Source organism: Nothoprocta perdicaria, unplaced genomic scaffold (assembly GCF_003342845.1).
Source record: "Nothoprocta perdicaria isolate Ctin4 unplaced genomic scaffold, notPer1 scaffold_20, whole genome shotgun sequence".
NCBI classification, from domain to species: domain Eukaryota; kingdom Metazoa; phylum Chordata; class Aves; order Tinamiformes; family Tinamidae; genus Nothoprocta; species Nothoprocta perdicaria.
Genome location: NW_020455205.1, coordinates 4,452,604 through 4,479,651, shown reverse-complemented (window position 1 = coordinate 4,479,651; position 27,048 = coordinate 4,452,604). Strand labels below are relative to the sequence as shown.

At 39.0% G+C, this 27,048-nt stretch overlaps 1 protein-coding gene across 2 annotated transcripts; it reads right to left on the bottom strand.

Annotated features, from left to right (window-relative positions):
* Positions 1–5,648: 5,648 nt before the first annotated feature.
* On the bottom strand, positions 5,649–26,868 carry BRDT (bromodomain testis associated). 2 transcript variants are annotated; one of them, XM_026037882.1, is made up of 17 exons: positions 26,738–26,868; positions 25,592–25,670; positions 21,837–22,081; positions 20,224–20,361; positions 19,752–19,881; positions 18,860–19,026; positions 17,427–17,792; positions 16,316–16,444; positions 15,920–16,108; positions 15,050–15,237; positions 14,684–14,976; positions 14,492–14,605; positions 12,750–12,884; positions 11,654–11,715; positions 9,091–9,235; positions 6,290–6,357; positions 5,649–5,831 (listed from the first exon to the last, which is right to left on the bottom strand). In XM_026037882.1, exons 3-17 carry the CDS (start codon positions 22,074–22,076, stop codon positions 5,661–5,663), a joined length of 2,535 nt encoding a protein of 844 aa, XP_025893667.1. In that variant the 5' UTR covers positions 22,077–22,081; positions 25,592–25,670; positions 26,738–26,868; the 3' UTR covers positions 5,649–5,660. The 2 variants fall into 2 exon arrangements, with proteins under 2 accessions (XP_025893667.1, XP_025893668.1); XM_026037883.1 differs by lacking the exon at positions 6,290–6,357 and having other exon boundaries at positions 5,770–5,831.
* Between the last annotated feature and the right edge of the window lie 180 nt (positions 26,869–27,048).

Below are 27,048 nucleotides of genomic sequence, written 5' to 3'. Positions count from 1 at the left end.
CACCGGCGGCCGGTTCCGCCCCCGGCGGAGCGCGGCACCTGGTTCCGGTGCCGCCCGGGCCCCCGTGCGGGGTCGGGTCGGGGCTCGCCGCGGCCCCCCGGGGACAGGACACCTCGCAGGGAGGTGCCCGCTCCCTTCTGGACGCCGGGGCCAGCGCTAACTCCCTAACATTTTCCTCTTATTCCAAAAGAAAAGCTGCTTAGCTTGTAGCATCAGCACGCGTGATGCGGCGTGGCTCCACGCACCAGAACGCAGCTCGTGCTCGTGATCTGGCCCCCTCCATTAGCACTCATGTCTGTATTTTAAATTGCTGCAGGGCCCTGGCCAGGACTCAGTGCCCTGCGAGACCAGAGATTCACGGACAGGAGGAGAGCACGGAGAGGCAGGTAAAGGATGCGCAAGAGCAATAGCGATCCGTGTAGGTGAAAGTTGTAAGAAATGTCATAGCTATATCCAACCATTGATTTATCACATGAAAGAATACAGGAATGCAGTGCAGTTGATTAGACTGGGAGATAAAGAAACACGGAAGGAGGGGTTTGCAGTTACAAGAAAGGTGCAGGTGAGGTTGCAGTCACATCCCGCGCCAACTCGCTGCTCAACCTGCCGCCCTCACTCCTTGCTCTGCACCTGCTTTCTCACCAGCAGCTCCAGCACATGGAGAGGTCCCCCAGGAGAGCCACCTGCACTGGAGGCCTGTCTGCACCTGCCTTCATGATGTCTGGGGGTGAAGGGGCTGGCCAAATTTTGTTTGAAGGCCAAGATTTGTGTTAGGTTCAGCCGAGTGTGGAAGATTAGAACTCAAATTTCAAAGTAACTGATTGTGATCTGCCTAATGATGCAAGTAGAAGCTGCCGCAAAGGCACCATGCATCAGATAACTCAAAGGCGTGTAACTGAGTTATTTCAAAATAGCAGTTGGGGAAGCGGGCATATAGACTGAATATATATCCTGTTTTACATTATGCATGGAACACAGCTTGCAGACAGTTTGTCTGTAACATACCAAATGCTTTCTCCTACTTGTTCTAAATTCAGGCTCACAAATATAGATTCCAATATTGAATCCTTGTGTCACTGAATGCAGTGGCAGAATTAAAGTTGCTTTCCATGAGTTCAGATTTTTTCTTATACGTATAATCAAACTAAACCTTAAGAGGAAAAGGGAACATTCTAAAGAATTGCCCATTATTGCCTTTTCATTCATTGAAAAGTTTAGGATAAAAATAAATTGAAATTTGGTTTTCTATTTTTTTTTACTAATAAAGATAACGTCTTCAGGTAGTGTAAAGGAAGCCATCTAGCCTCCTTTTATCCTTCCTTCTTAGCAGAACTCAGCTCTAAGTACATCAGATGACAACGGTGGTTTCAGTTTATGTGTTTAGAAAAACGTGTGAATCTTGCTAGTGCTCTGCCCTACTCCCTGTCAGGGGGTCAGCCCCACAGCTCACACGAAGGGAAAATGCAGGGCTGTTTAAGGATGTTTCCGCCTCCTGGGCCATAGGAGAAGGGAAAGCAGAGGCTGCTGTGGTTCGGTTAGGACAGTAACCTCTGCAGCTCCTGTAGGAGTATGAGCTGTGCCTGACCTTACCTCCATACTCAGATTACTCATACTGCCGACTTCAGGATTAGCATATAACTAATTTAAATAATTTCTTTGTGTGTCAGCCTTTGTGTTAATGTGTAGAAAAGAAGTGTTCACGGTTTCTTGGTATCAGACTAGCTGCAGGATTTTCTACTGCTGGAGGGGAAAGTGTGACAGGAAGAAAGTGATTGATGTTGGTATTTGTGTGTCATAGTGAGCATAGAGCATCTTATGAAAGGAGATGTCAGAGTGAATGAGCAGAAAGCATCCTCTAAATAAAACTCGAAAGAGGCTACTGGAAATCCTGGAGTTAATTGTGAGCTTCCCCCAGCCTCTTAAGTGCAGAGGGAATGAATATCCCACTGCAAGAAGTGAGTAGCAGCTAGAATGGCTGCATTAGCCCCAAGCACATGCCCCTCCTGTGCTGTGGTGATAGAGTCAAACTCTTCTCAGTCATCCCAGAAAGTAGAAGGAAAAAGGGGAGATCGGTTGAGTTCTTACGCTTGGTGGGGAGCACAAGCAGCCCCTTTTCACATGGGGGCTGTGCAGGATGGCAACGGTCAGGAAGCTGGGAAAGGCCCACAGGGAAAGAGCTGAGTGGGAGATTCAACTAGGCTGGACCCTTCCACCCAATGTTGGTATAATACACATGTACATGCGCACACATATATACATATATATGTAACACGGGTAGAAGCTCGATAAAATTGAGCTTAAAGCAAGTTTTAAATTAAAAAGAACTCAAGATACTGGTGCTTTCTCCTATATATTCAAGATAACAGTAATCAGAAAAATAACTAGGCTCCACTGCCTAGCAACATGTAGACCTCATTATAAACAAGCAACAAGTCCTTGAAGTCCCAATAAGCTTTTAATATTAAACATTTTAATACATACATACTCTTTACATTTACATACTCTTTAAAGTTAATGTTTAAACTTCTAACTAGTACATTTTCATGTTGTACAATATGCAGTAGTGTCAAAGTTCGGCATGAACTACAGCTTTCATTCAAGATTTTCTTCAAAAGTTGCCATAATATCACTCTGCAAATTCATATCAATTGCACAAGTCATCTGTGAGAAAGAAAATTAATATATTTTCAGTGCAGTCAAATGTAGCAAATACCATGCAGGTCAATTACAGAAAGAATAAAGATATAAAATAAATTAAATCCTTCCCCAGAACTTCCTCTGTCACAAACAACATGCATATGTAAGCTTGTAAAGTCCTCTCTGAAAACAGTTGCACAGAAAGCAAGCTTCAGGAGGCCTTGTGTGAATGCAGTGTGACCTGGATCCCACTGTATTCAGTTGTCTATGTTATGCATTAAAACAAACATGCACTTATTCTGGGAAATAGCGATGACTAAAGAGCATTCCTTACCAATACCAATAAAATTGGTAAGATGTATTTTAAAAAAACTCAGTCTTGGTATTTCAGACCAGGACAACATGAGCAGTACTGTTATTAACAGGCAGTGCCTAGAAGAGGGACCACTAGCAAGGCTTCTGCTTTGAAATAATTTAGAGACCAGGAACACCACTTTAAAATTTGATTTTACCATGCAGTTATTCTAGGCTGATGGGAGTAATAGAACCAAATAGAGAGCTTTACATGCTGCACCACCTGAAAACCCAAGTCATTTTCTGAACCAGCTTTTCAGATAACAGAGTTCTGTTCTTTTCAATAGTTCAATTCCTTCAAAGTAAGGACCTGAGATAGCATATTTTCTTTTCTCAGTAAAATGAAACAAAGTTAGCGGGAAAGCCAGGAACTTACCGCTTCTCTCCTCCTACGTTCTTGTTCCATTTTTCTAGCCAGGTTACGATCTTGAGCAAAAGAGTGTTGTTGAACTTCTGGCAGTTGTTTGCTCTCACACTCTTCTTCTCGGGCCTCTGAATCTTTTGCTGCTGTGGCTTCCAATCCTGCCCCTTCACAGCTCCTTGAAAAAGTATATATGTCGGGTAAGAATTGTTTCTTTCTTTTCTTCATAACAAACATTTGCACTTGAAGGCAATTCTGCAGAAATCAGCACCTAGTATTCAAAGCGTGGTACCATTTTATGTCAAGTCCTTTGCAAGAAGTACATGTGTACAGTTGTACACTCTAGGAAGATAAGATTCCCTATGTTCCATTCTATGCATGTAGGGTTTGTGTGTGCTACACAACTTACAGTGAAATCCTCTTCCTTACAAGATACATACACTTAAGTTGCTTCCTTGGCTAGTGATGTTTTATCTCCTGCCTCTTCAACTAGCTCTTTAAGTTAGTCTTTACAAATTTCAGGCAAGCATCTCAAGTGATTTGTTCTACAGATGCTTCCCTTACATTAAATGATGATGGAGAGTTTCTCTTAACAGAAAGTAGTCTCATCCAACAATGAATCACTACCATCTAGGGGCCTACAGAAAAGTATTTATAGAAGATGTAAAAGAGAGCAAAGAGCAACTGTCATGCCATAAAAAAAAACGAAGTCAGAAGAGGCATTAGCTTTGACAGCTGCCTAGAACTGACAACACAGTAGTTGCATGTTGGTGAGGAGAGGGAGCACCAGCACTGTCAGAGGAAACTTGGCTTTTACAGAGTTAGGCACAGGTTGCACTATAATCTCCAACAAGCCACACCAGCAGGAGTGCTGATGCAAGGTGCCTCTTCAGTGCACGTGAGTTCTTTTGGGAGGAAGGACAAAAGAGGAAGAACAAAACCTCAGGAGCCAGTATTACTTGCATGTGTTGCAGTATCCCACATTAAGCATCCTGGATGTGAAACAATGGGGTTCCTAAAGCTGGAGTTCTGTGGAATATAGAGCTACTGTGCAGGAGTTTCAGCCTCACAGGAAGTCTGACAGTTGCTCAGAGGTCCTGATGTTTTGTCTGTGTATTGGAAAGAGGGATACAGTGTGTGCGCAGCTCCTGGACCTGGATGAATTTCCTTCTCATGGAATGTGGCAGTAATTGAAGGTTCCCTGACTCATTGGTATAGCCTCTGAATAAAGCACTTACTCCTAAGCCTTCCTTAAATACTCTAGTTAAGATAACACACTCCAAGCAAGTGAGCAATTCTAAGACACCAGCGTTGGGAGAACAGAGCAAAAGATTTGAGCCACCAATCTTAGACTTAACTTTCACAGGGATAAACAGAAGAGAAAAAAAGTACCTAAGGAGAAACTGTTTCTGAAAGCCAAGTTTCAAGAAGATAGCAAGCAGCTCTCCAAGCTATTACAACACTGCTGTAATTAGCAGGCAGTTACTTGTACTACTCAGCATAACAGTAGAAGTCAGACAGAGATACAGGAAACCCACTAAAACAGGTATTTTAGCAGTAGCTACAAATTAGCTGTGATAAATACCAAGGCAAGAGCCTACCAAATATGTTTCTTTATGACAACACAGAGGACACTACTATATTTATGCTCAGAGTGGTATAGTCCTTCAAGTCCATCTGTCATATGGCTATTGCCTAATCTGATTACCCATTTCTGAATGGGTGATCATTCCCAAGCAAAAGCTAGCCAACCAGTAACAGCCTTTTTGAGGGTAAGCAACACATGCTTAAGATATCTATTAACTCAAAAACTGGTAGTTTTTCCTATTCTTTTTATCTAATCAAGTAGAATACACAGCAGATTCCATAAAGATTTTTCAGCCAGTCATTACTGAAACAGAGCTACATTAGTAAATTTCCTTTCATAGAGGTTGAAGGATGAAGCATCACGTCAGTGCTCCAGCACAGCTACTGTCACTACATCACTAGCCAGATGCTTCTTCAACTGTGACAGCCATATAGCCCTTACAGCCATATTTATTATACAATGTTAAATAATAGCATTATCAGTTCATAAAGCTGCTGGTGCCTCACATCACAGGTAAGGATATGTAAGTGTTAAAGAATTATAATAATCAGCCTGAGGTAATTTTTTTTGTTTGCTTTTAAGCAGAAGCAAATCCAGAAGGTCATTTAACTATCCAGATGGAAGACCTTGAACATAATTGAAGCAGGCAAAAAACAGAGTAATGTTTTATGCATATATGGTTACAAACCTCCCCTTTCCTTGAGGAAGGCTGTGCAGTTCCTATTCAGCTTGCACCAGGGACCTTGCTATCTCCCGGGCTTGCTCACTCCTCTTCTCTAGTGCTGCTTTTCGGAACTGTTTGAAGCAGTCAACAGATGTTTTTATTGGAGCTGGAAGCATCATCGTTTTACATAAGGTTAGCCAGGAATCTATATTCTTAATTCCTGTATCCTAGAGAAAAAATACATATAGTGCAATAATTATTTTTTTCTCCCTCATGCATTGTACACCTAGTTCTTACATTAGTACAATATTGGCCGGATCTACCTATGAACATCTGCAATAAAGCTTCTTTATTTCAATAGAAAATTAGTGCAAATACAGCAATACAATTGAACTTCTGTATGTTTTCTCATCAGGTTTTTGCGTTTTTAGATTTGCCTTCCAATTAATAGTTTTCTGAAAGCTAAATACCTTAAGATAAACTGTAGAAGCACTTTAATCCTGACTGTACAAATTTGTCATTAGAGTTCAGAGATTTTTGTTTGTTTAGCACTACAAATGAGAGGAAAAGCTGTACAGGTAATGACAATGCCAAAGACCTATCAGATACTGAGCATTAAAGTCCTAAGAATGAGGATTTATAGAGAACTATACATTCCTCAGCAGGACTTGGTTAATACTCTTACCTTTTTAGGAAGAATCTGAGATTTTGGTTCTAATGGGTTTTTATCATTGGCAGATGTGTCAGAATGACCTAATAGAAGGAAAGCAGGGAGGGAGGAAGGGAGAGAGAGAAAAGAGTGATTTGCTGAGTTTTGTGAATTGTTACCTCAAATTTAAGTGATAAATTTAGTCATTCTAGGAACTAGCTTAAGGTTTTACATTTCTTGTTTTTTGATTGTTGTTTTTAAAGGCAAAAAATTGTCCCTAATACAGGCACATTTCCTAGCTTAGGTTGAACTGAAGAGTTTCTTTCCAATTTGGGGTAAATAAATTAAGTTAAATAAATATAGATGGGAAATTAATGCCCAGTTCTAGGAGGTCTCCCAGCAAAATGTCCAAATCATTTTGGCAGAAAGTCCTCCACTGCAGCACCTTGTAGGGTACTCACCTCCTGTCCCCTTCCCACCCCACTCACTTCCATTTTGATTCCAGCATTGTTTCCTAACTGATCTCTCATTCATCATGTAAACTCGTTCTGCCTACAGCTCTATGCTCTGCCTATTTCTGCTTTTTTAGGCAAGTAGGTCAGCCACTGAAAGCTCATCAGTGCATTTCTGCTAGCCTACAGGATGCGTAAATACTTTGCATTGTGGTCCATTTATTATGAAGGATGGGGAAAGCCAGGCAAACTAGAATTACTAGTTTGATAATACTAAATACATCTGAACTGTCGTGATATGCTACAAGAGAGCCTTACTGTTACATAAGAAAATGGCTTTAAAGCCTTAAGACAAAAAAAAAGCATAAATATTATGCAGAAATTTAAAAGAAATGCATTTCTTAAAGCTTGTGATTACCTGCTTATTTCACAAGTGAATCTTCTTAACAAGCCAGTGCCGAGTTCAGTGATATGCAGCGCCAAGCTTGTACCCAGAGTGTCTGAGATGCTGTGAGCTTAAAATCAGAAAGCTCCTATTTTAAGTATAAGCAACCTCAAAAATGCCCGAAATGGTAGAATTCTTTACAAAATTAATAATGATTTAAGTATCCAGACCAAATTAGAGCTAGTTTCCATGATTTGGTCTAAAAAGATGCGTAACATTTGACTACTCCACTTGACAACAGATTTGTGGCTATATAGCAATTCCAGACTGGCAGGTTTTTTTTATATATATATATATATTTTTTTTTTAAATGAGAAAGCAACAAACTTGTAGGGTTGGTTGGCAGTTTTTTCTCCTTCTATTTTCTGTGGGAGGGAACTAACAACAGCAGGACCCTTCTGTGACAGACAATACTGAGCATTGCTGGGGCACGTACAGAAACAGCGGGGCAGCACCGTGGTGTGGAGGGGAGCAAGCGAGCACTCACAAAACAGCATTACACAACACACTGCTCAAGCTCAATTGCTCAAAGGCAGAATCATCATTAGAGAATTCCCCTACTTTTCTCTGCACAGAGAGCATTTGAAGCATAGCAAGATAGTGCAAACTAAAATGAAGAAAATCAGGAGGAATACAGGGTAACCAGTAAACAAGCATAGAAAGAAAGAAGCTTTTCCGATAACTAGCTTTTTTTCCCCTCCCTTACAAACATTAAACAATTAACTTGAATTCTTTGTCATTTTCCTAGTCCTTTAACATGCTCACAGAAGATTGGGATTTTGATTCAGTTATTCAATTTCATTCAGTTAGGTTTACAGTCCAGAAAATTAAAATGGCAGAAGACCCCAAAACATCATTAGTGTTCCATCTGCTACAAGCCTAAAAAAGAGATATGGAAGGAATATGTACATATAAGCATGTTAAGAGCATGCAAATACTAAATAAAGCAGTAGACAACTACGTCTGCACTTTTAGAGTTGATTTAGCATAACCCTTAGTTATCCAGCATTATTCTTTGACAACAGTTGAAGAGGTACATGATAACATTTAAGCTTAGTCAAGTTTTCAAAAACCTCATCCATCTCCTGCTCAACCATATGCAGGCAGTTTGGAGAGGTGAGGCTTAAAAAAAAGAGTTATGTCCAACACCATTTGATTTTTCTAGAAGATATATGTTTCTAGACATGTATACTTTGTAGAAAGTAGGCCAACAGCAGCATAGATCAATCTATAAGTCTTTATATTGAAATATGCATGAAATTGGATGCATCCCTGTTTTGAACATTGCTTTCAGAGGCCCTTTTAGTCTCATATCTGCACTGTTCTACATGCACCATTCACATATCCTGCAAGCCATTACAGATGAGTGTCTCATGCATGTGACTTCTTCAAATACCACACTATTACATAAGTATACAGTGCCTTAGCCACTTAACTTTATTGCAATAATTACAAGATCAGTGAATTTTATCAGTTTGTTCCATGCTGAAGAACTATTTGACATTCCTATACTCTGGCAGATGCCCATCATCTCCAAGAGCCAGAGGTTACCACCTCAATACACACGAAATAAGCTTTTTAGGGGAAAAAGTGCTACAGAGCTTCAGCATAAGATGTTTTAAAGCCTAACCCAGTTCTACATAAAAGACGAGGTTGCTTATTCCTAGTCTTAAACTCAGAAAATTAAGTCCTTAAATAAAATTAAAAAATGCTCTACAGTCTTAGCACTGAACAAGAACAAGGTGTCTCTTTATATTAAAAAAAGCAAAGACTTGTAAAAAAAAAAAAAGGGAAGAACAAGTGAAAAGTGCTCCCCACACCATATTTCGCAAACTTCTTAATGTACCAGTCTTCAGCATTTTATTTAAGTGAGATTCACATATACCTTTTAACTTTATACCCCTGATCTCGGTTATACTTTTTATTATGACAGTACATACTTTGTTCTTGACTTATGGATTTTGAATCAGCAGCTCTGTCATCATTGTTGTTTTGAAGTTTATTTGATTTATCTGGATTTATTACTGTTTTCTCAGCTTGCTTAGTCCAATGAATAACATCTACGTGGGAAGTTGTATCAGATACCTAGAAGGGAAATTAGATTTCAAAATATAAAGTTCTTAAAATGGGATTTCTTCTTATATTGTAACAATAAGAGACTTAGAGCAGGCATATATTTCTCAAAGGTTTATAAAAGTCTAAGCTATAGCACTAAAGTGAAAAGAAATATTTATATTTCATTATGAACATTCATCAGCCAAACTCTTCCTCTGTGTAGTGACCAACAGGAGATGGGATCTTGCCTCATTAAAGGTCAATAGGATCACATTGTTAGTGGAGGTTTAAACAAGAGATTTGCTATAAACCTGGAGTGGCCTTTATTGTGTCAGGCACAAGCCAAGAGTGCTACAGTCTCAGATCATCTTTAAAGGAAGAAGTATAGACTTGGGGAAAGGAAAAGCTGCTTAAGATGAATGCTTTGGAGAGAACTGGGTATTCATCTCTGGCAGACTGCGAGTGCACAGGGTGGCAAGAGGTTTGTCCTTTGAGGAGTGAGGCATTTACTGGACTGGAATATCATGTGGAACAGGTGGAGCTGTTTATACCTGGGAAAGAGGGAAGATAATGCCTTCTATCAGACTTAGGGCAGTCCTACATCTCAATTAGGTTGATATTTAAAACTGCAGATTAACTAGGTGTGAAGATATATACCCTAGCTCTACTAGGAGAGCTATTTTTAATTAGTTCTTAATTGATTTCACAGATAGCTTGAGATAATAGCTAACTATCTTCTATCAATAACTGTCTAGAGATATTAGACATTTTATGATGCGGGGAAGAAGTATCTACTTCTTGATTACATTTCTAAGCAACTTGTATTTGATGTCTAGGTTTGTGGTACCAAGCCTTAAAGTCAGCAAATAGGTATTTCAGACACCTCACTGTGCTTGTAGTAGGTTTAAACATATTAAACTCCTGCCTAGGTTCATTGAGACACTCTGCATTTCATCTCCAGTTGCTGCCTCCCTTCACTGAGGGAGCAGGAGCAGTGCTGTTTTAATAGTATCCTGCTCCACAACACATGCCTCAGTAATCTGAAAGCCCAGCTAATCTTTAGTATGTTTACACTTTTCATATTTACAGTCATGCCTTTCAAAGGGCACATTCTGGAAATTTCAACATTACCAACTAGAAAACCTCCAAAAACCTCAAGATAAGTTTCTTGGGCAACATCAACATTATGTTTCCCAGCCTTTCTTTCCTTCACTGGAAAATAGCTATGCTTCTTGCCACAATGATTTTAGCTGAGGGAGAGAGAGTATGTTTTGTTCTGATGATTTGAATGACCTACTCTGTAAAGGCTGAAACCTCTCCAGTACATTGTGAGATGGCTGTTGCATTTCAGGTGATCCTTCATTTTGCAAGCTACTAGTAAGAGGTGGCATAGGCTGTGGTTGTAGAGCAGCATTGCAGTACATCCTCTGTAAAGACAATGGCATTCTCTGGAAAGACATTTCAGCATTATAGTCTAGTGCTCAACCACTACTTCCACTATAGAGCTTCTACTGTAAGACTAGTGCAGTGTTTCTAAGAGCTTAGACAACTAGACAAAACTCCACATGGTAAAATGCACTGCCTTAGTACGCAGAATTCAATCAAAACATCACACTTCATTTTGTTCTGCATTTTTACACTTTTTCTGCTCAGGAAGCAAGGGTTTGTTATAGCTGACCAAACTGAAGCTTAACTCCTCTAATCTGTTTCCTCAAGCTTTTGCTGTTCTGTCACTGAAGAAACAACTTTTTAGCAAAACAACCTCTTGTCTTCATCTCCTCAGCTGTAGTTTATGAAGATGACAAAGGAACAGCCAAATAGAGATAGCAAGTTAATCTTACAATCTATTTTCCAGTATCAGGGTAAATTCTTGATACTTTCTCATTTTAATGAAATTTGTCTACTGAAAGAATGAAGGCTATGCTGTAATAGTGCTTTGAAATCTGAGGTCTCCATCGCTGCTACGAGAAAATTTAAGAGGGAGAACACTCTGGCAAGAATTAACACCCCCATGTTCCCAGGTGAGCCAAACAGTTTGACATTAGAGGCAGTAAGAACTGTTTCTTCATAACACTTGGCTATTGCTTATAATACCGTAGTTAGGGAAAAGGTGATTTATCAGTGTTTGCATTGCTTTCAAAAACAGTATAGGAGTGACCAAATAACGTTTGCCATTTGTGTTTTCCCTTCTTTACCCAACACCAAACTACCAGGATATGTGGAAGAGGCAAAAGAACCTCAGGAATTCAAACCCAATTTCTGTGCAGCTACTTAAGCTACTTTGAACAAGCAGCAGATTCTACATCTCCATGCATCCCATACAGTACAGTGTTCAAGCTACATCCGTTACTTCCTAGCAACGGAACAGCTTCTGTCATTTCCAGTACTGTTGTATTTAACAAAACTTGAGTTAGGGCAAACGCATTTTATCCATCTTGATCGGTTTACCTTAGCTTGTTCCATAGAAATTGGACAATTCTGCCTGCTTCTGTTCTGTTTTAAGCATGTTTCTGTAAATGCAAATAGAGCAAGGTGGGCAGAGTGAGGGGGAGAAAAAAATCATATGTTGCATTATTCACACATACATGGTGGGAGTTGCAGTTGTACCTACAGTATCAAATCTCAGAGAAAGGAACATTATTCTTAATCCTTTGACTTGTTTAGCTTGATCTACATAGAGATTTACCAAAGGTTATACAAAGAGGCCATTTGCAGGTTGTCACAGGGTCAAGATCTTTGATACCATCAACAACATTTCTGTGTGTGCTTCCCCAATGCTAGCATTCATCTCATCTTAGACTGTTCCCTAAGACACATCTAAATTGTAGATTGGCAAATAGATCCAGTCCCAGAAGGCTATGAGTTCTACACAAAGGGAAACATCTGTCTGCTGTCTGGAAGCACTGTAACGTGCTTCCAGAACAAGCTTGACACCTTAAATAGCCCTGCTTTCCAGGCTAGAGTCCTACAGTCAGTGCTGCTGACACCTTCATCCCCAGTTTTAGGGAAATCTACCCACAGGGCAGCAGCTATTTGTAGCAGCTCATCTAACTTCTTCCACTATCTGAGCTGCAACTTCCAAAATCCAGAGGGAGTCAGCCCTGGTTTTTATAGATATAGAAGCCTCAACTATTTTGAAAATAATCTCATCTAAAAACATTCCTGATTAATTCCTTTGAGAAAAAAGTTTGTTTAATGCTTCCTGCACATTGCAAGCCAGAAAATTTTTTAAAAAAAACTTTAAAAATCATGAAGACATAGGTAAGCTATGACTTACTTGGCTGATAGCCAAGTTCCCAGAATAGCTACATAGATCTCTTACTAGCAATTTTTTTTCCCTAAGGCTGTTCATTGATAAATTAAAGAAAGCTTTTTTTTTTTTTTTAAGAACACAGTTAAGACCTTGAATAGCACTGAGTTTTGACCTTAGCATAAAGCAAGCCTAGAAGGATGGTTGCAATTCTTGTAAGCGTTGGGAACAAGCAGGCACAGCAAGTCCCAAGGCGGAGGTTTGCCCACACAGCCACGAGGGGAGGTATCTAACCCGCTTCGGAGTCGCTGCTCTCGGAGGAGCTGGACACGCTACCGGTGCTGCTGCTGCCGGAGTCCGAGGAGCCGCCGCTGCTGCTGCTGTCGCTCAGTCGGCTAGGTCCAACACAGGCCTCAGCAGGATTTTCAACTTCAAGAAAAAGGATTAAGCAAAAAATAAGGCAAAAAAAATTACAACACTCTGCAGTGAAGTACCCTATGGAGGACTATGGTGCTATATGGCTGAGACTTCTGCTGTTCCCCTGTCCACAATCTATTTAGCTCAATTAAACATTTAAGACTTGCATAGAAGATGGAGATTTACCAACTATAAGATAGCTGTATGAGTGAAATATCCAAAGAACTATCCAAATACCCTCCACACACAGTTCCAAGGTAAACTAGGATGAGTTGCCTTCAGACCAGGTCAAGTAGTTTTAACCAGAAGTCCTGTAGCTACTGAGAGATTTTTTCTGATTCTTTTTCCTCCTCCCAGACTTGCATGCTGAAGTTTGTTTATAGCCAGCTCTTCTCTTTCTTGAGACATATGTACTGTAGGATGTCATCTATTTCCACCTCCCTACCATCTGACTATTTTGCCTCTGCAGGGCTGATTTAACTTAGAATTTACAGTGATTGTGCAGTCAAAAACAGTTTTAAAAATGTGTTGCTCTGGTGAAGTTTTGAAAATGAAAAGCCACAAGGATAGCTGTTTTGCTGGACAAACTACCTAAACATGCCTACTTGTTCTCAAGAAAGGCTGTAGGCTAAGCACCAATTGCAAAGATTCCCTAGCTTGCTTTCCCTCTACAGCATTCTTAGTTATTGTTTTTGCTGCTTCTTGCAGCTCTTTCTTTCTAGGAGGTTTTCCAGCCACCATGTATGCAAGACAGACCTGCCTGAGCTCATGCTTGATGCAAGCCTGCATTTTGCAGGACAACTTTGATCATTGCATTTAACTTGTTTTACATAGGAACCTACTAGATATTCAATAAAGGACAAAAATAGCACTCACTAGTTCAATGAAGATCTCAACCTGTCACAGTAGCATTAGCTGCACTGTCCATGACTAAGAGCTATCAGTAATATGGATTTGGTCACACTGTCCTTGCCATTGAAAAGCCTGGACAACCAGGTTATATTTCCTGGCTCAGTTCCTTAAGCCTAAGGGAACACAGCAGATCTGTCAGTGATGCAGAACTGTTACTGTTATTGCTGCATATGACCAGAGTTCTTTGGTCTGTAAGTCAGAGAAAAGTCCATCTCAAACCAAGCATATATGTTCAGTCCATAGTGTAGGGGTGGCAGGGAAACAACTTGAAAATACCAAGCCAGGTTGTTACCGTCTAATCCAGAAGAGCAGAATTAGTGATGGGGTGTCATTCTTCAACTGAGCCTGATGCCTCTACAAACTGTTGGCTATGAGACCGGTGAAGGTAAATCATGTGGCATCCTCTGTCATCCTTACAGCTTTTATCGTATTACAGAAGTGACAAAGTTATCATTTATCCTTTTAATAAAGAATTAGGCATGAGACTAAGAGTTCAGGCAGGACAAATTGCTGCTGGTACACTAGGTAATATACAAAGTCTAGAGACTAGCAGTGGAAGCTTGTTAACTTAAATATGCTGAGAAGAAATCCCTAGATGAATAACTCCCCTCTCAAAAAAAAAGACCTCACAAAACACACACAGGCCCAAGATAATCCTATTTTAAGGTGTTTGTATTGCAAATTACTTAGACCAAGATCCACATTACATTTGAAGTTCTGCTTCTTTGGGCTTAGTTGACCATTGACATCCAGTAGTCTCTTCTCTAGCTCTTGTTTCTTCTCAAAATTAAGTTGTTCTTTTGATTTTGTTGTTTTTCTAGCTGCATGTGAAATAGAAGTTAACACAGACAATCAAAGTAAATCTACATTTTCAGGCATCGTTTATGCTACATACATACCACGTTGCTTTTTTGGTCTCTTCCTCAAACAAGTTGCCACATATTTCTCCAGTTCTCTGAGTGTTGAAGCTTTTAAAGTTTCAAAGTCTATTTCTATCTCATCAGGGTTAGAGTTCCTCAGAGCAGGTTCTCTTGACTGTATTATACGGACTACTTTTCCAAGCTTATCTCCAGGGAGTTTATTTATGTCCAAACTCAGCTGCCTTTTTTCATCATAATTCATAGGCTTGGCACCATCTTCATCTTCTGACTTATGTGCCAACAAGACATGCTGCATGGTGTTCTTTGATTGACTGCAAGAAAGAGTTTACTGTGGTAACAGCAATTTAAAATAATTTGACACCCATGCAAGCTCCCCACGCTTACATGCTTAAAGACAGCTTTTGCTTAGATTTCTTCTTATGTTTTAGATTTTTCTTCCTTTGGATGAGGCTTTTTATTTTGTTTTTTTCCTTGTTCCTCTTTTTTTCTCTTTTAGTCTTCCTTTTTTTCTTTTTCAATCTAGGTAAGGATGTTCTTGTCAGAGCCTGCAATTGCTGGTGCATAGCTTTAAGCTATTGAAAGCAATGACAAAAAAAAGTTGTAGGTAGTGCAACAGAAAAACAAGTCTTAGTATCATGGGGCATTTATGGCATCTGAATGATTATTAATAGAAGGCTTGTTTTCCAAGCATCTCACTGTCATATGGATTAGTCACAGACAGACTAGGTCTTCCAAAGACACAAGGCTACATATTTTAAGCAGCTGTTTCTAACAGTAGTTCTCAGCATATGTCTTTTAACACCCTATGAAGATGAAAACACAAGAATTGCTATAGGAGCATCCAGCCACCTTCTCTAATTTCAAGCATTTGGGAAGCATAAATGCTTTATTGGATTATGCCTTAAAAAAATATTAAGGAATGAGGCTAATGGGACTTGTCTTCTACACCTTCAGCCTTTAAATCCAATATATTTTATAATATGAAATGGCTGGTTGGAACAATTAATGCAGTTTTGGAGAAGTTAACAAATTTGTTTAAACTCAGATAAATAGTTTGTATTTGCTAAGAGAATGTTCACTTGTAGATGAAGTTGGAAGATGTTTCCTTCAGGAAACAAAGCTATGTTAAGAAGTCCAGAAGACTGGATTTTTAAAATCCTGACCTTTGATAGTAGGTTTTAGGATGGAGAATTGCAAGTGGCACTATCAGAGACAGATTACAGCTGTCATGCATGTCTGAGCGCTGTTACTTACCTGCTCCTGAAGCTTTGCCAGCTGCATTGCTTGTTGATTTTCAGAATCCTCAGAAGATTTTTCTTCTGAAGATTCATCACTGCTGCTCTCACTGGAATAAGTCTTTGCTATTTCCCTTGTGGGCTGTGATGGAGAAACGCTTGCAATGGGATCATCGGGAATTTCAGCAAAACGCATCTCAAAAACATCCTAAAGACAGGAAAGTTCAGGAACAAAGAGATTAACACTTTTTTTTTTTTTCAGGCTTAGGAATATTATGAAGTCATTGCTTGTTTTCCAGAACTACACAGCAACATGACATTGGTAACATCAATAGATGCATATCATCAAATTAGGGCATATGATCAAAAGGGAATCTCCTACCTTGTTTTCAGTTTGACCTGCTTGAAAACTCACCTGAAGCTTTCTTGCCATAGCAACTACTTCATGGTCTGGAGAATTATGTTTGTAGCAGCTCATGAACATTAATCTGACGTCTGTGGCAAATTCTTGCGTATCTTTGTATTCAGAGTTATCCATTTTCTTCTATGGGGAAAGAAAATGAATGCACACTTAGGGCTTCCAACTTTAGAGCTAGAGCATGTCACCATGAACCAGCAGTAAAATAGAGAAGGAACAGAATTAACATTTAGCATTTAGCATTGCAGCCACTTGGCTGCAATGCTGTGCCCTGTGCTCTAGGTGTCCCTGCTTGAGCAGCAGGGTTGGATTAGACCGTCTCTAGAGGTCAAGAAACCTTACAGCCTTAACCATACTCTAATTCTACGCAGTTCTGAATTTTGTTCAATATTTGTTCAATTCTAAGCATGTCTACAAAGCCTTCTCCATAACCATTTTTGGAGTAAAAATAATCAGCTGGAAGTTCTCAGTGGCTCTTATATTGTAGAACGGCTTAAAAACTGCTTTCAATCAACTATTGAAATTCAAGTCACTCTCCCCAATATTAGGTCTTACTTTAAGTAGTTCAGTACTAGACTAGATATGCCTACTGTTTGCCAAACAATGGCCACTAGTATCTCCAACTAGAAAGATCTCTTTTTACAGAGAGACTAAAAGGTGGCAACTTTTACATATTTGATGTTTAAGGTTCCCTTCACCAATGATAATGATATTCTGATTGGAACAGAAGTTGACACCACAAAACTACCTTTTTGTTTAAAACGAAGAATAGCATTTTACAGGCAGACTGAAAGATACTTGGCACATTTTGATAGCAGCCTGCTTAGAAGTGCTTGGTACAAGAGAGTAATTCCTGTTAGTGCTTTTAAAGTGTTCAACAAATAGATTAGCCACTATAAACAGAATCACAATGATGCTTAGAAGACATTTTCTTCAATAAGCTGCAACTTAGAACTGACCAAAAATATATTTAGTTTCTGTGCCCATTAGCTCTTTCAAATGAGAAGCAACTTTCCTGATGCCTTTTCAGCTAACCATATTTTAATCCACTCAAGACAGAAGTTAGAGGCAAACATACATATCCCAATTCCTTACAAAACATACTTACTTTAATGGTTCCCAGGTCTATAGGGCATTTAGTGGTCTTCTGGTTCTCACCAGTGGAGGATTCAACATCCATAGGTTTTAAAAAAGGCCATGCATATGCTGCATGTTTCTTGGAAAACATTTCTTTCAGTATCTCATTACAATGTTTTAGCTGTTTTGGTAACCGAACCTTTTTACGAATTTTAGGTGACTCTTGGGAATCTGGCAAAGCTGCCTTCAGAAGCTTACTTGGTATCATGCATTCATTTTCTCCTCTGCAAGTTTTAACAGCTTTTTTTTCATTATATGTTGCAGAAGATTTACTTTCTGTGAATACTGAAGTAGTAGGAGTTGTAGTGTCAGCCTTCCTTTTCACACCTTTTTTAGCCTAGAAAATCATTTTGTAGTTTAGAACACAGGTATCCAGAAGAATGGAGAACAGACAGCTTTGAAACTAAGCAAAAAAAATAAAAGGAAGTACCCCAGCTTCTACAGCTCCCCAAATCCCTATTTTTCAGTTGAAAGTCTGAAAGCCTCCATAGTGCCACATTTAAGACAGAGCTTGGCACTGAGTGGTAAAGATGAGAACAGGGCGTACTCTAGGTCAGCCTGTGGTCTGTTTTTAAGCCGTATGAGAAGATTCCAGGAAGCTGGTAGGTTATAAGGTTGGGACAAGATTACTGTTAGGGGAAGAACAGAAAAAGGGACTGCAAATTAGTTTGAGTCTGGTTGCAGACCTTTATATATGTAGTTTATCTTTGTTTTCTTTTGTTTGGGTGGTATTTTGTTTAGAATAGACTAGACATGCTTTTCCTCAGTCCTTCACCCTTCATTCAAGTGAATATTCACTAGCAGAGACGGGCACATAATTAGAAGAGCGCAAACAAAACTAAACCAATGAAAAATGGAGTGTATTCATGAGGAATTCATATTTCAGGTGGTTACTAATATTTTTGTGAGCTACAAACACCTTTTAGACTACTTCTACAGTGTTTAAGCATGTTATTTTTGGCAATTAAGCATTTGACTGACAGTGAAAAGCCTAATTAGATATTACAGAAAGCTTTGTTTTACTGTTAAAAACCTTTTCAGACTCTCAAGAAAAGGGCACTTCTATATCCATGTGAAGACTATAGGAGTGTAGGAATACACTTCAAAAATGACCATCTTGAAACTCACTTTGTTTCTGTATGAAAAACATCTTTAAGGCACTTTTTTTAAAAGATAAACCAAGTGTTTATCACCGAGTAATAAACACAAACAATATAAACTATGTTGCCTTAATAGAATTTAGTAGTCCCCCAGTTATTTAGCAGGAATCCAGAATATCTAAAATAAACCTTTTACCATCTCAATAGAAGCTTTGAAGAGATACTTGGCACCTATGGCTTTACTGTTAGGTGCTTGGAACAGTAATCTCAATATCTTTTTTTAGTTAGTTATGAGGTAACTTACTTTTGTTATAGGCACTGCAGCTGGCATCAGAGCAGGCAGGCAAGCTGTAGGCAAAAGGGCCGGAGTGACCTGGAGTTCTCCAGTCGTCACTGGAGGCTGCTCGCTGCTTTCAGCCTCTTCCCAAGTCATGGTTTGTGTAGAAGTTCCAGGGAAGGGCTGTTGAATTTCTATTTAGCATTAAAAAAAAATCAGTTATGCCCTAAATATTGCAATTACTTTTTCCATGATTACATCAATTATCAGCAGAGTGTCTACCCCTGCTCCCCAAACTGAACAAATATCAGTGCTGTATACAGCAAAGCACTTGTATGTGCTTTGCACTTATTCTTTCAAAGCCATGAGGGTATCAGCTAGATACCCTGCTTCAAGGAAGCTATGAATTCACTCTGAGGGAATATCAGACATCACTCAAAGCTGGCAAAGATTTTTGGCAAGAGGAGGATAAGTCATTCTTTACAGATATGTCAAAAAGGCCAAGCAGCAGTGGGTTCAAACTGGAAGCAGAACATTTGAGTTTCAACACGGTTGAGCTTTAAACAAGCTTATGTGCTCCTGCAGGTCTTGCTCAGAAGTATTACAGAACTATTTTGATGATAGAGACAATTTAGGCTAGCGTTTTTGTGGGTGATGGTTATTTTCAGCACAGAGGTACACTAGGTAGCTGTTAACAACTTTATCATCCTGTTCATTTCTCATACTTGTTCAAACCTATCACCTTATATTATATAACCCTAAGCAAAAGCAGGATGTTCTCCAAAAGGGAGATCTCTTGGGGGTTTCAGGGAAGTGGACTGCATATATAGATCTTCTTATAAAGCCAAAGACTTCAAAACAAGAAATATTCCTTTGCTCACAGCAGTCTGCTCTATCAAAACAGTAGGAGCATCCCTACCTTCTGCCTTCTTTCCTTTTCTCTTCCCTTTGCTGAGGATCACTATTCTTTCTTCTGGTGGCATTTGTGCTATCTTCTGCAAAAATACTTTTTCTAGTTCTTGTGCCATAAACACAATGTCATCACCTGGCTGTAAAATACAGTCAGTCATGTTCAGAGTACAGGAGAAGCTGTAATAGCAAACTTGCTTTTTCCACTAACCAGTCTCTAGTCTCTTGTTCCAGCAACTGAAACAAGTCAGCAGGACCACAGGGGGACCTCAGCTCCCCCTTTTCTCCCCTCTTCATTCATTCCATTACAAGCAGCTTCTTTGAAGTAGTAACTAGCACAATCCTGCTTTTTCATATATCCACATATTTCTCCCAGTAAAGGACAAATTTTGGGCTAGCTGGAATAATTGCTTGCTTGTATTGTTCAATGTCATTGCTTATTGCTTATTATTGGTAAGAGAAAGCTGTTGTATTTCACATACCTTGTTATATATATAGCAGTTCAAAAACATAGTTTTGAAGTCTTCAATGCATTCTGCAGCTTTTGTGTAGTAATTATGTTCCAGACGCTTTTTAATTGTGCTCAAGTCCATGGGTTTCTTTATGATACTGTAATAATCCTGCAGTTATGAAAGTGTAAATAATACAAGAAATGCTGTAAGTACTTGGACATGAAGATACTTACAGATGTAAGTATGAAAAACTTAAGTGTAAAAGATAAACTTATGCTGGAAGGAAGACTTTTCAGTACAGCCACAGGTACCATAAAAGTAAATGTTCAGGAACTCTTGACCTTGCATTTCCACCTTTTCCTTTCTTACAACTTTCTGCAGAAAGTTTAAAGCTCTAAAGAACATACTTTTTTCAATGTGATCCTATTGCTATACTGTAACTATACTGAAGTCAGGCTTATGAAAAGTATATTTGCACTTTTTTTTAAACCTTCTTTTTTTCTTACACTCCTAAGCTCTAAGCAGTTTAACCTGCTTAGTTTTTAGTTTTTAACCCAAGCTCTAAGCAGTTTACATAACATAGCATTTTACAGAATAGGACAAGGGAGAGAGCTGAAGACAGATAGTCACTCACTTGTTGACTAAAAAGGGACAAAACACAAGTTCTCCTAGATACAGATTTAATACTTAATCTACCAGGTTATATACCTAGTAAGAGGGCAGAAAGATTGGTGAAAGGCACCACAATTTATTATATTACCTCAGTAGAATTCAGGTTTGATTCAGGGCACCGCTCATTTTTTCCAGTAAATTAATATTCAGGACATGAATATCACCACTATAATTAATTGGTAGTAACTTTATAAGACTACTCTGTGTGCGCAAACTTTAATGAAAAGCCTTCAGAAGCTGTCTGATTATCTGATTATCATAAGTGTAGAGTATTTGAGTTCAAAACACCATTAGGAAAAAGAGAGCTAGTCAAGTCTATCCATTCTACATCTAACACCTGTAACAGAGAAGCAAAGTATGCACAAATACATTTACTCTCCTTGCCACAGAAGAACAGAAGTTCTTGTTGGCTGTGAAAGGTTACCTAAAATACATGTTATTTTAGCAAGATAAGTAGCTTCCTCAGAAATCCAAAGAGGCAGAAGTGGCCTGAGGCCAGCTGCAATTATTGCCACTATTCTGTCTGAATGACCTTTAATATTAACTGTCAGTGACAGTTCCTTCCAAGAGAAAGAGAGGTGCAGGTAGGCAGTGACCTTGCAGGGCTTTTGAAGAACCTGATCAAGTGAGTTTGAGAAACAGATCCAGACAATTTTTTTCTCTAGATAGAACCAGTGATTTGGTAGAATCAATATTACAGAAACAGAGGAAGAGAACTAATAGAATTGCTTAAGATGGTGGTAGGGGAACAGGCACATTCTGTGCTGTACATTTAAGTAGTTTTATAGGCTTAAACCATACTACCTAGCTACTACTTTTGTAACCTTTTGGTGACTGGAAAACAACATGAAGTAACTGGAAATTCTTGTATTAAAGTGTACAAACAGTTTTCCATGATCTGTATAGATTATCTTTTAAATAAACAGTAATTCACATCATAGTATTTCACTTCAATACAATATTGTTCTTACAGGCAGATTCAGTGCTGCTGCATCTACAGGCAGATGAAATGGCCATGAAAAGTTGTGTCTCCACATGGCTTTCATGACCACCCTCTGTAAGTACTGAAGTTGATTCGTTTGACAGCCACTATTTTTGTTATTTATATATTCAGGTGGAGGAGGGTTGACAATAATAGAACTTCGTTGATTTGAAACAGACATCTTCAGCAAGCTTATGTAGCCACTTGTTCCAAAATCTTCATTGTACATCTAACCTAAGGGAATTGAAAAAAAAAGAGATTAAAAAGAGAAAGAGAGACACCTATTAAGGAGAGGTATCTAGATCTAACAGTGCTTGCACAGACACTTGTGTTTATGCAGTGTTGATACTTATTCACCAGTGTACCTTCATGATGGACTAAGGTACATTTGTTCTAAAGTTCACATTTGGATGTGCAGTTCAGTTCTTCAGGGAAAGCAAATAAAAACATGCATTAAAAGCCTGAAAAATTAAAAGATATGAGGTAGGAAGTCAGGCATTTAACACATATATAACATTTTATTCTTGTGTGTAGAGCTCTTAAGCTTTTCCTACATGCAAGTTTCCTCACCAAAGGTCATCTATCAAAACCTAGAAAGATGTTTGCCTCCCTGGCTCCAGAGCCCTGTAGCTTTGTACTCACATACAACCTGACAGCATGTTGCAAGTCTAATCTTGCATACAACAGCTAGATATTGCCTTCCTTAGGCACTGCTATAAAGTCACCTCACAGAAATCCTGCATAAGCCAGTATACTGAATTTTTAGCATTGAAGTATATAAATGACACAGTGCTTTTCCGGTTTAGGCATGTGCACAATAGTATTTCCTGCCACTGTATATTACCTTTGTTTTATGACAAGACTGACAACTTCTTTGCCCTCCCAGCTCTTCTGCATCATTTTAGCTTACTGCAAGGAGCAACTGTGATAATGTGTTTCTAGCTAGTACAGTATTAGTGTGGCAGAGAACAGAGGTGCTTAGGGAGGGTGGAGAGGCCACATTTTGGAGTGCGTTCTAGACAACAGTCACAGAAGCCCCAGTCCTTACCCACCTTCTTAGCTCATTGCAGGGTTCCAAACACTAAATCACTTCTTCCTTGTTATAATAGAAAAGCTGCACTTTCTCATTCTAATGCTGCTCTGGAGTTTACTAGTATAATGGTGGCTCTTTATGCATTCATTAGACCAAGCATTACTTAGTCCATTCTCAGATCACCCTGCTTTTACTCAAATACCTGACTGCCTGCTTTTGATCATGGCATGCAGTGTTTCATGGACGTTTTAGAAAGTGTCATCACTAGCTAGATAGCTACTCTGATCACACCACAGAACAGCATCTGCCTCCCTCTCCCAAAGCAGTTCTCTATCAGAGATTGCATATCACATCTTACATCCTCGTCTTTGTCCTTTATTTTTACATTTGAAAGAAAGCCCTCTCTGCAACTGCTCTTGAGGCTGAAGAGCTGTTCAGATTTCTCCCCCGTGTGTTCATTCTTGTCATTTACAAAAGGCAGAAATATTTCATTGAACTGTACTACCATCCAAGTTTTCTGTTAAGAGAGAAAATACATAAAGCTGAGTTGTTCAAACCAGGAACAGATGAGTTATGACTCAGCATATCTATACAGGCACCAAGTCTAGTACAAGGTCAGTTTTGAGGTTGAAAGTAAAGGTGACATCAAGACAATTGATATTTTCCAGAATATTCATTTAACTTGAAAGGACTATTTTAATTGTTTAGGCATGATGCTTTAGTTTCAAGTTACATAAATAATGTATTACTCAAATAGAAAGATTAGAATCCTTTATATCCCATACTCTGTATCTTCTAATGAAGAAAAATCTAGCACTTATTCTAAAGCAAACTTCAAACTACTCACAAGTAGAAACCCAACTTGCCTGAATTAAATACTCAGATGTGAGAACACAGCATGTACAAAGCACCTGTGTACACCACACAAAACACCACATTCTACCAAGAAAGTGAAGTCTGCCTTGTGATTAATAGCATGTTAATCCTGAAGTTAGATATTTCTCATCTGACTGCTTTTGCAAAACTAGTTGATACAGTGGCAGGTACTAGTGTGTGACACAGTAAGGTAAGTAATTGCCTTCCAAGCTCAAAAGTGACTTTAGCAAAAAATATTTCAAGTATATTCTCACTTTTCCCTTCAGAAGGGCTCAAAAGCAACAGTATTTAAAGATGAGGCACTGTATGCCAACATCCTAATCATCCTCTTAAAGAAAAGCTGGCAGCTATAATCTGTTCACCTTCTATCTTTTGGTTCCAGATGCTGTACTGAATGTGTAGTACAAAATGTGTCGCATTTATGTAGTTGTCAGGGTCATACAGCCATTTCTTTTCCATAGAAATTGATACCAGATTCCAGTCAGAGCAACCCATGCACTTCAGTCATGAATTCTGTTCTCAGCTGGTGATGCTCTAACTCCCCAGAGGGAGGCCAGCCCCAGTCCAGGCACTGAGAGCAGCCTCTCTGGCTCTGTCCCTTCTGCCTCCAGAGCACCTGGAGCCCTTCCTGCCTCTAGCCAGTCCCAGCTCTGCTGCTTTCTGCTAACGCAGTATCACAGTTCAGGCTCCTATCAGCCTGTTGCCCTCTGCACAAGGGCAGCATCCCTTTAGCTTTGGAGGCTGCATGTACTGAGCACTCATATGCCTTGGAAAACAGCAACATCTGCATACGGTGAAAAGTGAATGCAAATGATCTCCTTGTTACTAAGCAGACAGCCTTAGCCTGTCTCTCCATCAGACAGTACCATGCAAGCAGGTAGCAGTCTCTAAAGCAAGAAAGGGCCAGAACTCAACATAAAGATTTACACTGAGATGTTGAAGAGAGTGTGGAAGAACATGCAAGTTCCAGGCATTGGATTTGCTCTCATGCAATCAATATGTAAATAGGGAAGGATAGAGATAAGAGAGGCAGAGAACAAAGACTATGGGAACAACAGCTGCAGCAAAGTAGCGTCATCTCTTCTCTCCTTCCTCAATATGTTTATATAAAGTAACACCAGTAAGTATGAACAGCCACCAAATCTCACAGCTGCATCCAATCCCCCAAATAGCTGCTTTGAAGATCTGCCACTTCTAGTGCTATGTGTATCCCTTCTTACACCAAGAAGGGTTTAACGAAGTCAGAGCTTTTTCAACTTGGATGACTTAGGTTGAATTTTAAGATGAATAAGTTGAATGTTTATTAGACTTGATAAGCACTCTTCATATCAAATTTATAGCATTACATATCATGCTAATATTGCCCTTCATGCCAGAATTTACATCTCTGAATAAGAGGCAAAAAATAAGTGAAAATGAACATACACATGTAAGTATCTTCAAAGATTAGTCAACATTTAAAATTTGGGAAAAAATCCTAAGTTGTTTTAAATAGAACCCCACATCCCAGCCTAGTCTCAGTTACGCTGTTTCACTTACTAGGCCACACTATCAATTTTTAAAATTTATTCTTTTAAAAAACAAACAAAAATCCACTATGATGTAATAGTGAAATTGTTTGCTTTCATCCCACAGAGGGTAGAAGCAGCAAATGGAAGAAAGACTGCCCATTACACTTAACCTTAATAAAAAGCAGATAAATAATGTTCAGTAGTAAGAAAGGAATAACATTTTTTGCACATTTTGCAAGTGAGCACAATAGAGCTGTGAAGGAAGCTCAAGCTTGGCATCACAAGCACCTAAGGAACCCAAATATCAAAATTTTAAGTACTCACAACACACAGTGTCTTGGGCCTGGATGCTTAGTTTATGCTTTAGGAAATGTGTACTCCATGAAGAATACATCTGCATCACCTAAAGGTGAGTCAAAGGACAAAGACTTATGTTTTGTTCCATTTTGTTCCATTTTGTTCCATTTTCCCATTCTCCTGTCTGCTGTTCATATCATACCTCTGCTAGGTTATAAAATGAAGTCTAGATTTGTATATTACAGCAGAAATGGAAAGAGATTCCAGCCAACCAAGTTATTTGATATTTTTCTAACTATCCCCTTCCCAGCATCCCAGAACAGGGCCCACCCCAACTCCCCTCCTCCAAAGACAACCAAAAAAACAGTCATAGAAGAAAGCATAGATTTTTCCCTTCAGTTTCTGATTTGAGTTCTTTAACCAAGTTGACACAGACATGGTTTTTACCTTTAATTATTAATTTAAAAAACCATACACACACACAAATAAGCATCTTACACAATCACATCAGTTTCAAAGTTGAAGCTTTTGGCAAGCTATCACATCTCATGAGACTCAGTGAGAGCAAGTTCAACAACACCCAAGTATTTTTTTTTTTTAAAAAAGATTATGTTTTATCAGAGATCATCAACTAGCCTGCCAAAGAGATGGCTTCCTGTTTTAATCTGGCATTTTACCTACATTTTTAGAGCTTCACATATCATTCCACTAATCAAAAGCAGCAGCTCAAAGCAGCTGCTTTAGCATACCACATATAGAACAGAAACACGTAGTCTACAAGAAATGACTCTCCTTACTAAGGACAATTCATCCTTCAGGACATTTTTAACAACTTTCCACTTAGCTGATATTTGCTTCTCACATAAAAGTTTCATTTGGCAAATAATATGAAAAACCCAACTCATTAAATCCAGAACCAAGCACAGCCTTCTAGCTCCAAGTAGTTTGACTGCTTATTTCAGAGTTAGCCTCTTACACATATCCACAAAACCATGATTTGCTGTGTTAAGACCTCCTACAAAATACATCAGGAAAATATTAGCCATAGAAAAGGAAAAAAGAAAAAAACACCTAGAAGAATCAATAACACTACAACTAATCAGTCTAACTTACTAGACTGAGGTAATTCAAAATTAATATGCCACCCAAAAAACAGCCCATAGATACTTTTACCTTAACTTTTCTTGATGAAGAGAGCAAAAAAAAAAAAAAACCACAGGCCCTTTCCACCTAAAGAAACAGGGAAGAACAAAACATTAAAAGCACAAGCATCTTTACAGCCTACTCCCTTCCCCCTTTTATTTCTCTAATACTAGCCCAACAACAGAGCTAAAAAACCTGACTTAAATTTGCTCTATCAGCCCTTCTAATTGGGAATTTATCAGTATAAAATAGAAACAGCTGTGAAGGTCATTATTTATAGCAGGCCTGCTCAGTTGCTGCCTAGTGAATAAGATAAGGGGAGGTGTGGGAAGCTCTGAGAA

Bases quoted from the DNA above. Each gene is read 5' to 3' on its own strand.
- BRDT (XM_026037882.1), bottom strand. From the start codon at position 22,076: ATGTACAATGAAGATTTTGGAACAAGTGGCTACATAAGCTTGCTGAAG. The intron at 17,793-18,859 runs GTAAGTTACCTC...ATGATTTTCTAG, and splicing joins CTGCAGTGCCTATAACAAAA to GCTAAAAAAGGTGTGAAAAG. The intron at 16,109-16,315 runs GTGAGTTTTCAA...TCCTGTCTTTAG, and splicing joins CTATGGCAAGAAAGCTTCAG to GATGTTTTTGAGATGCGTTT.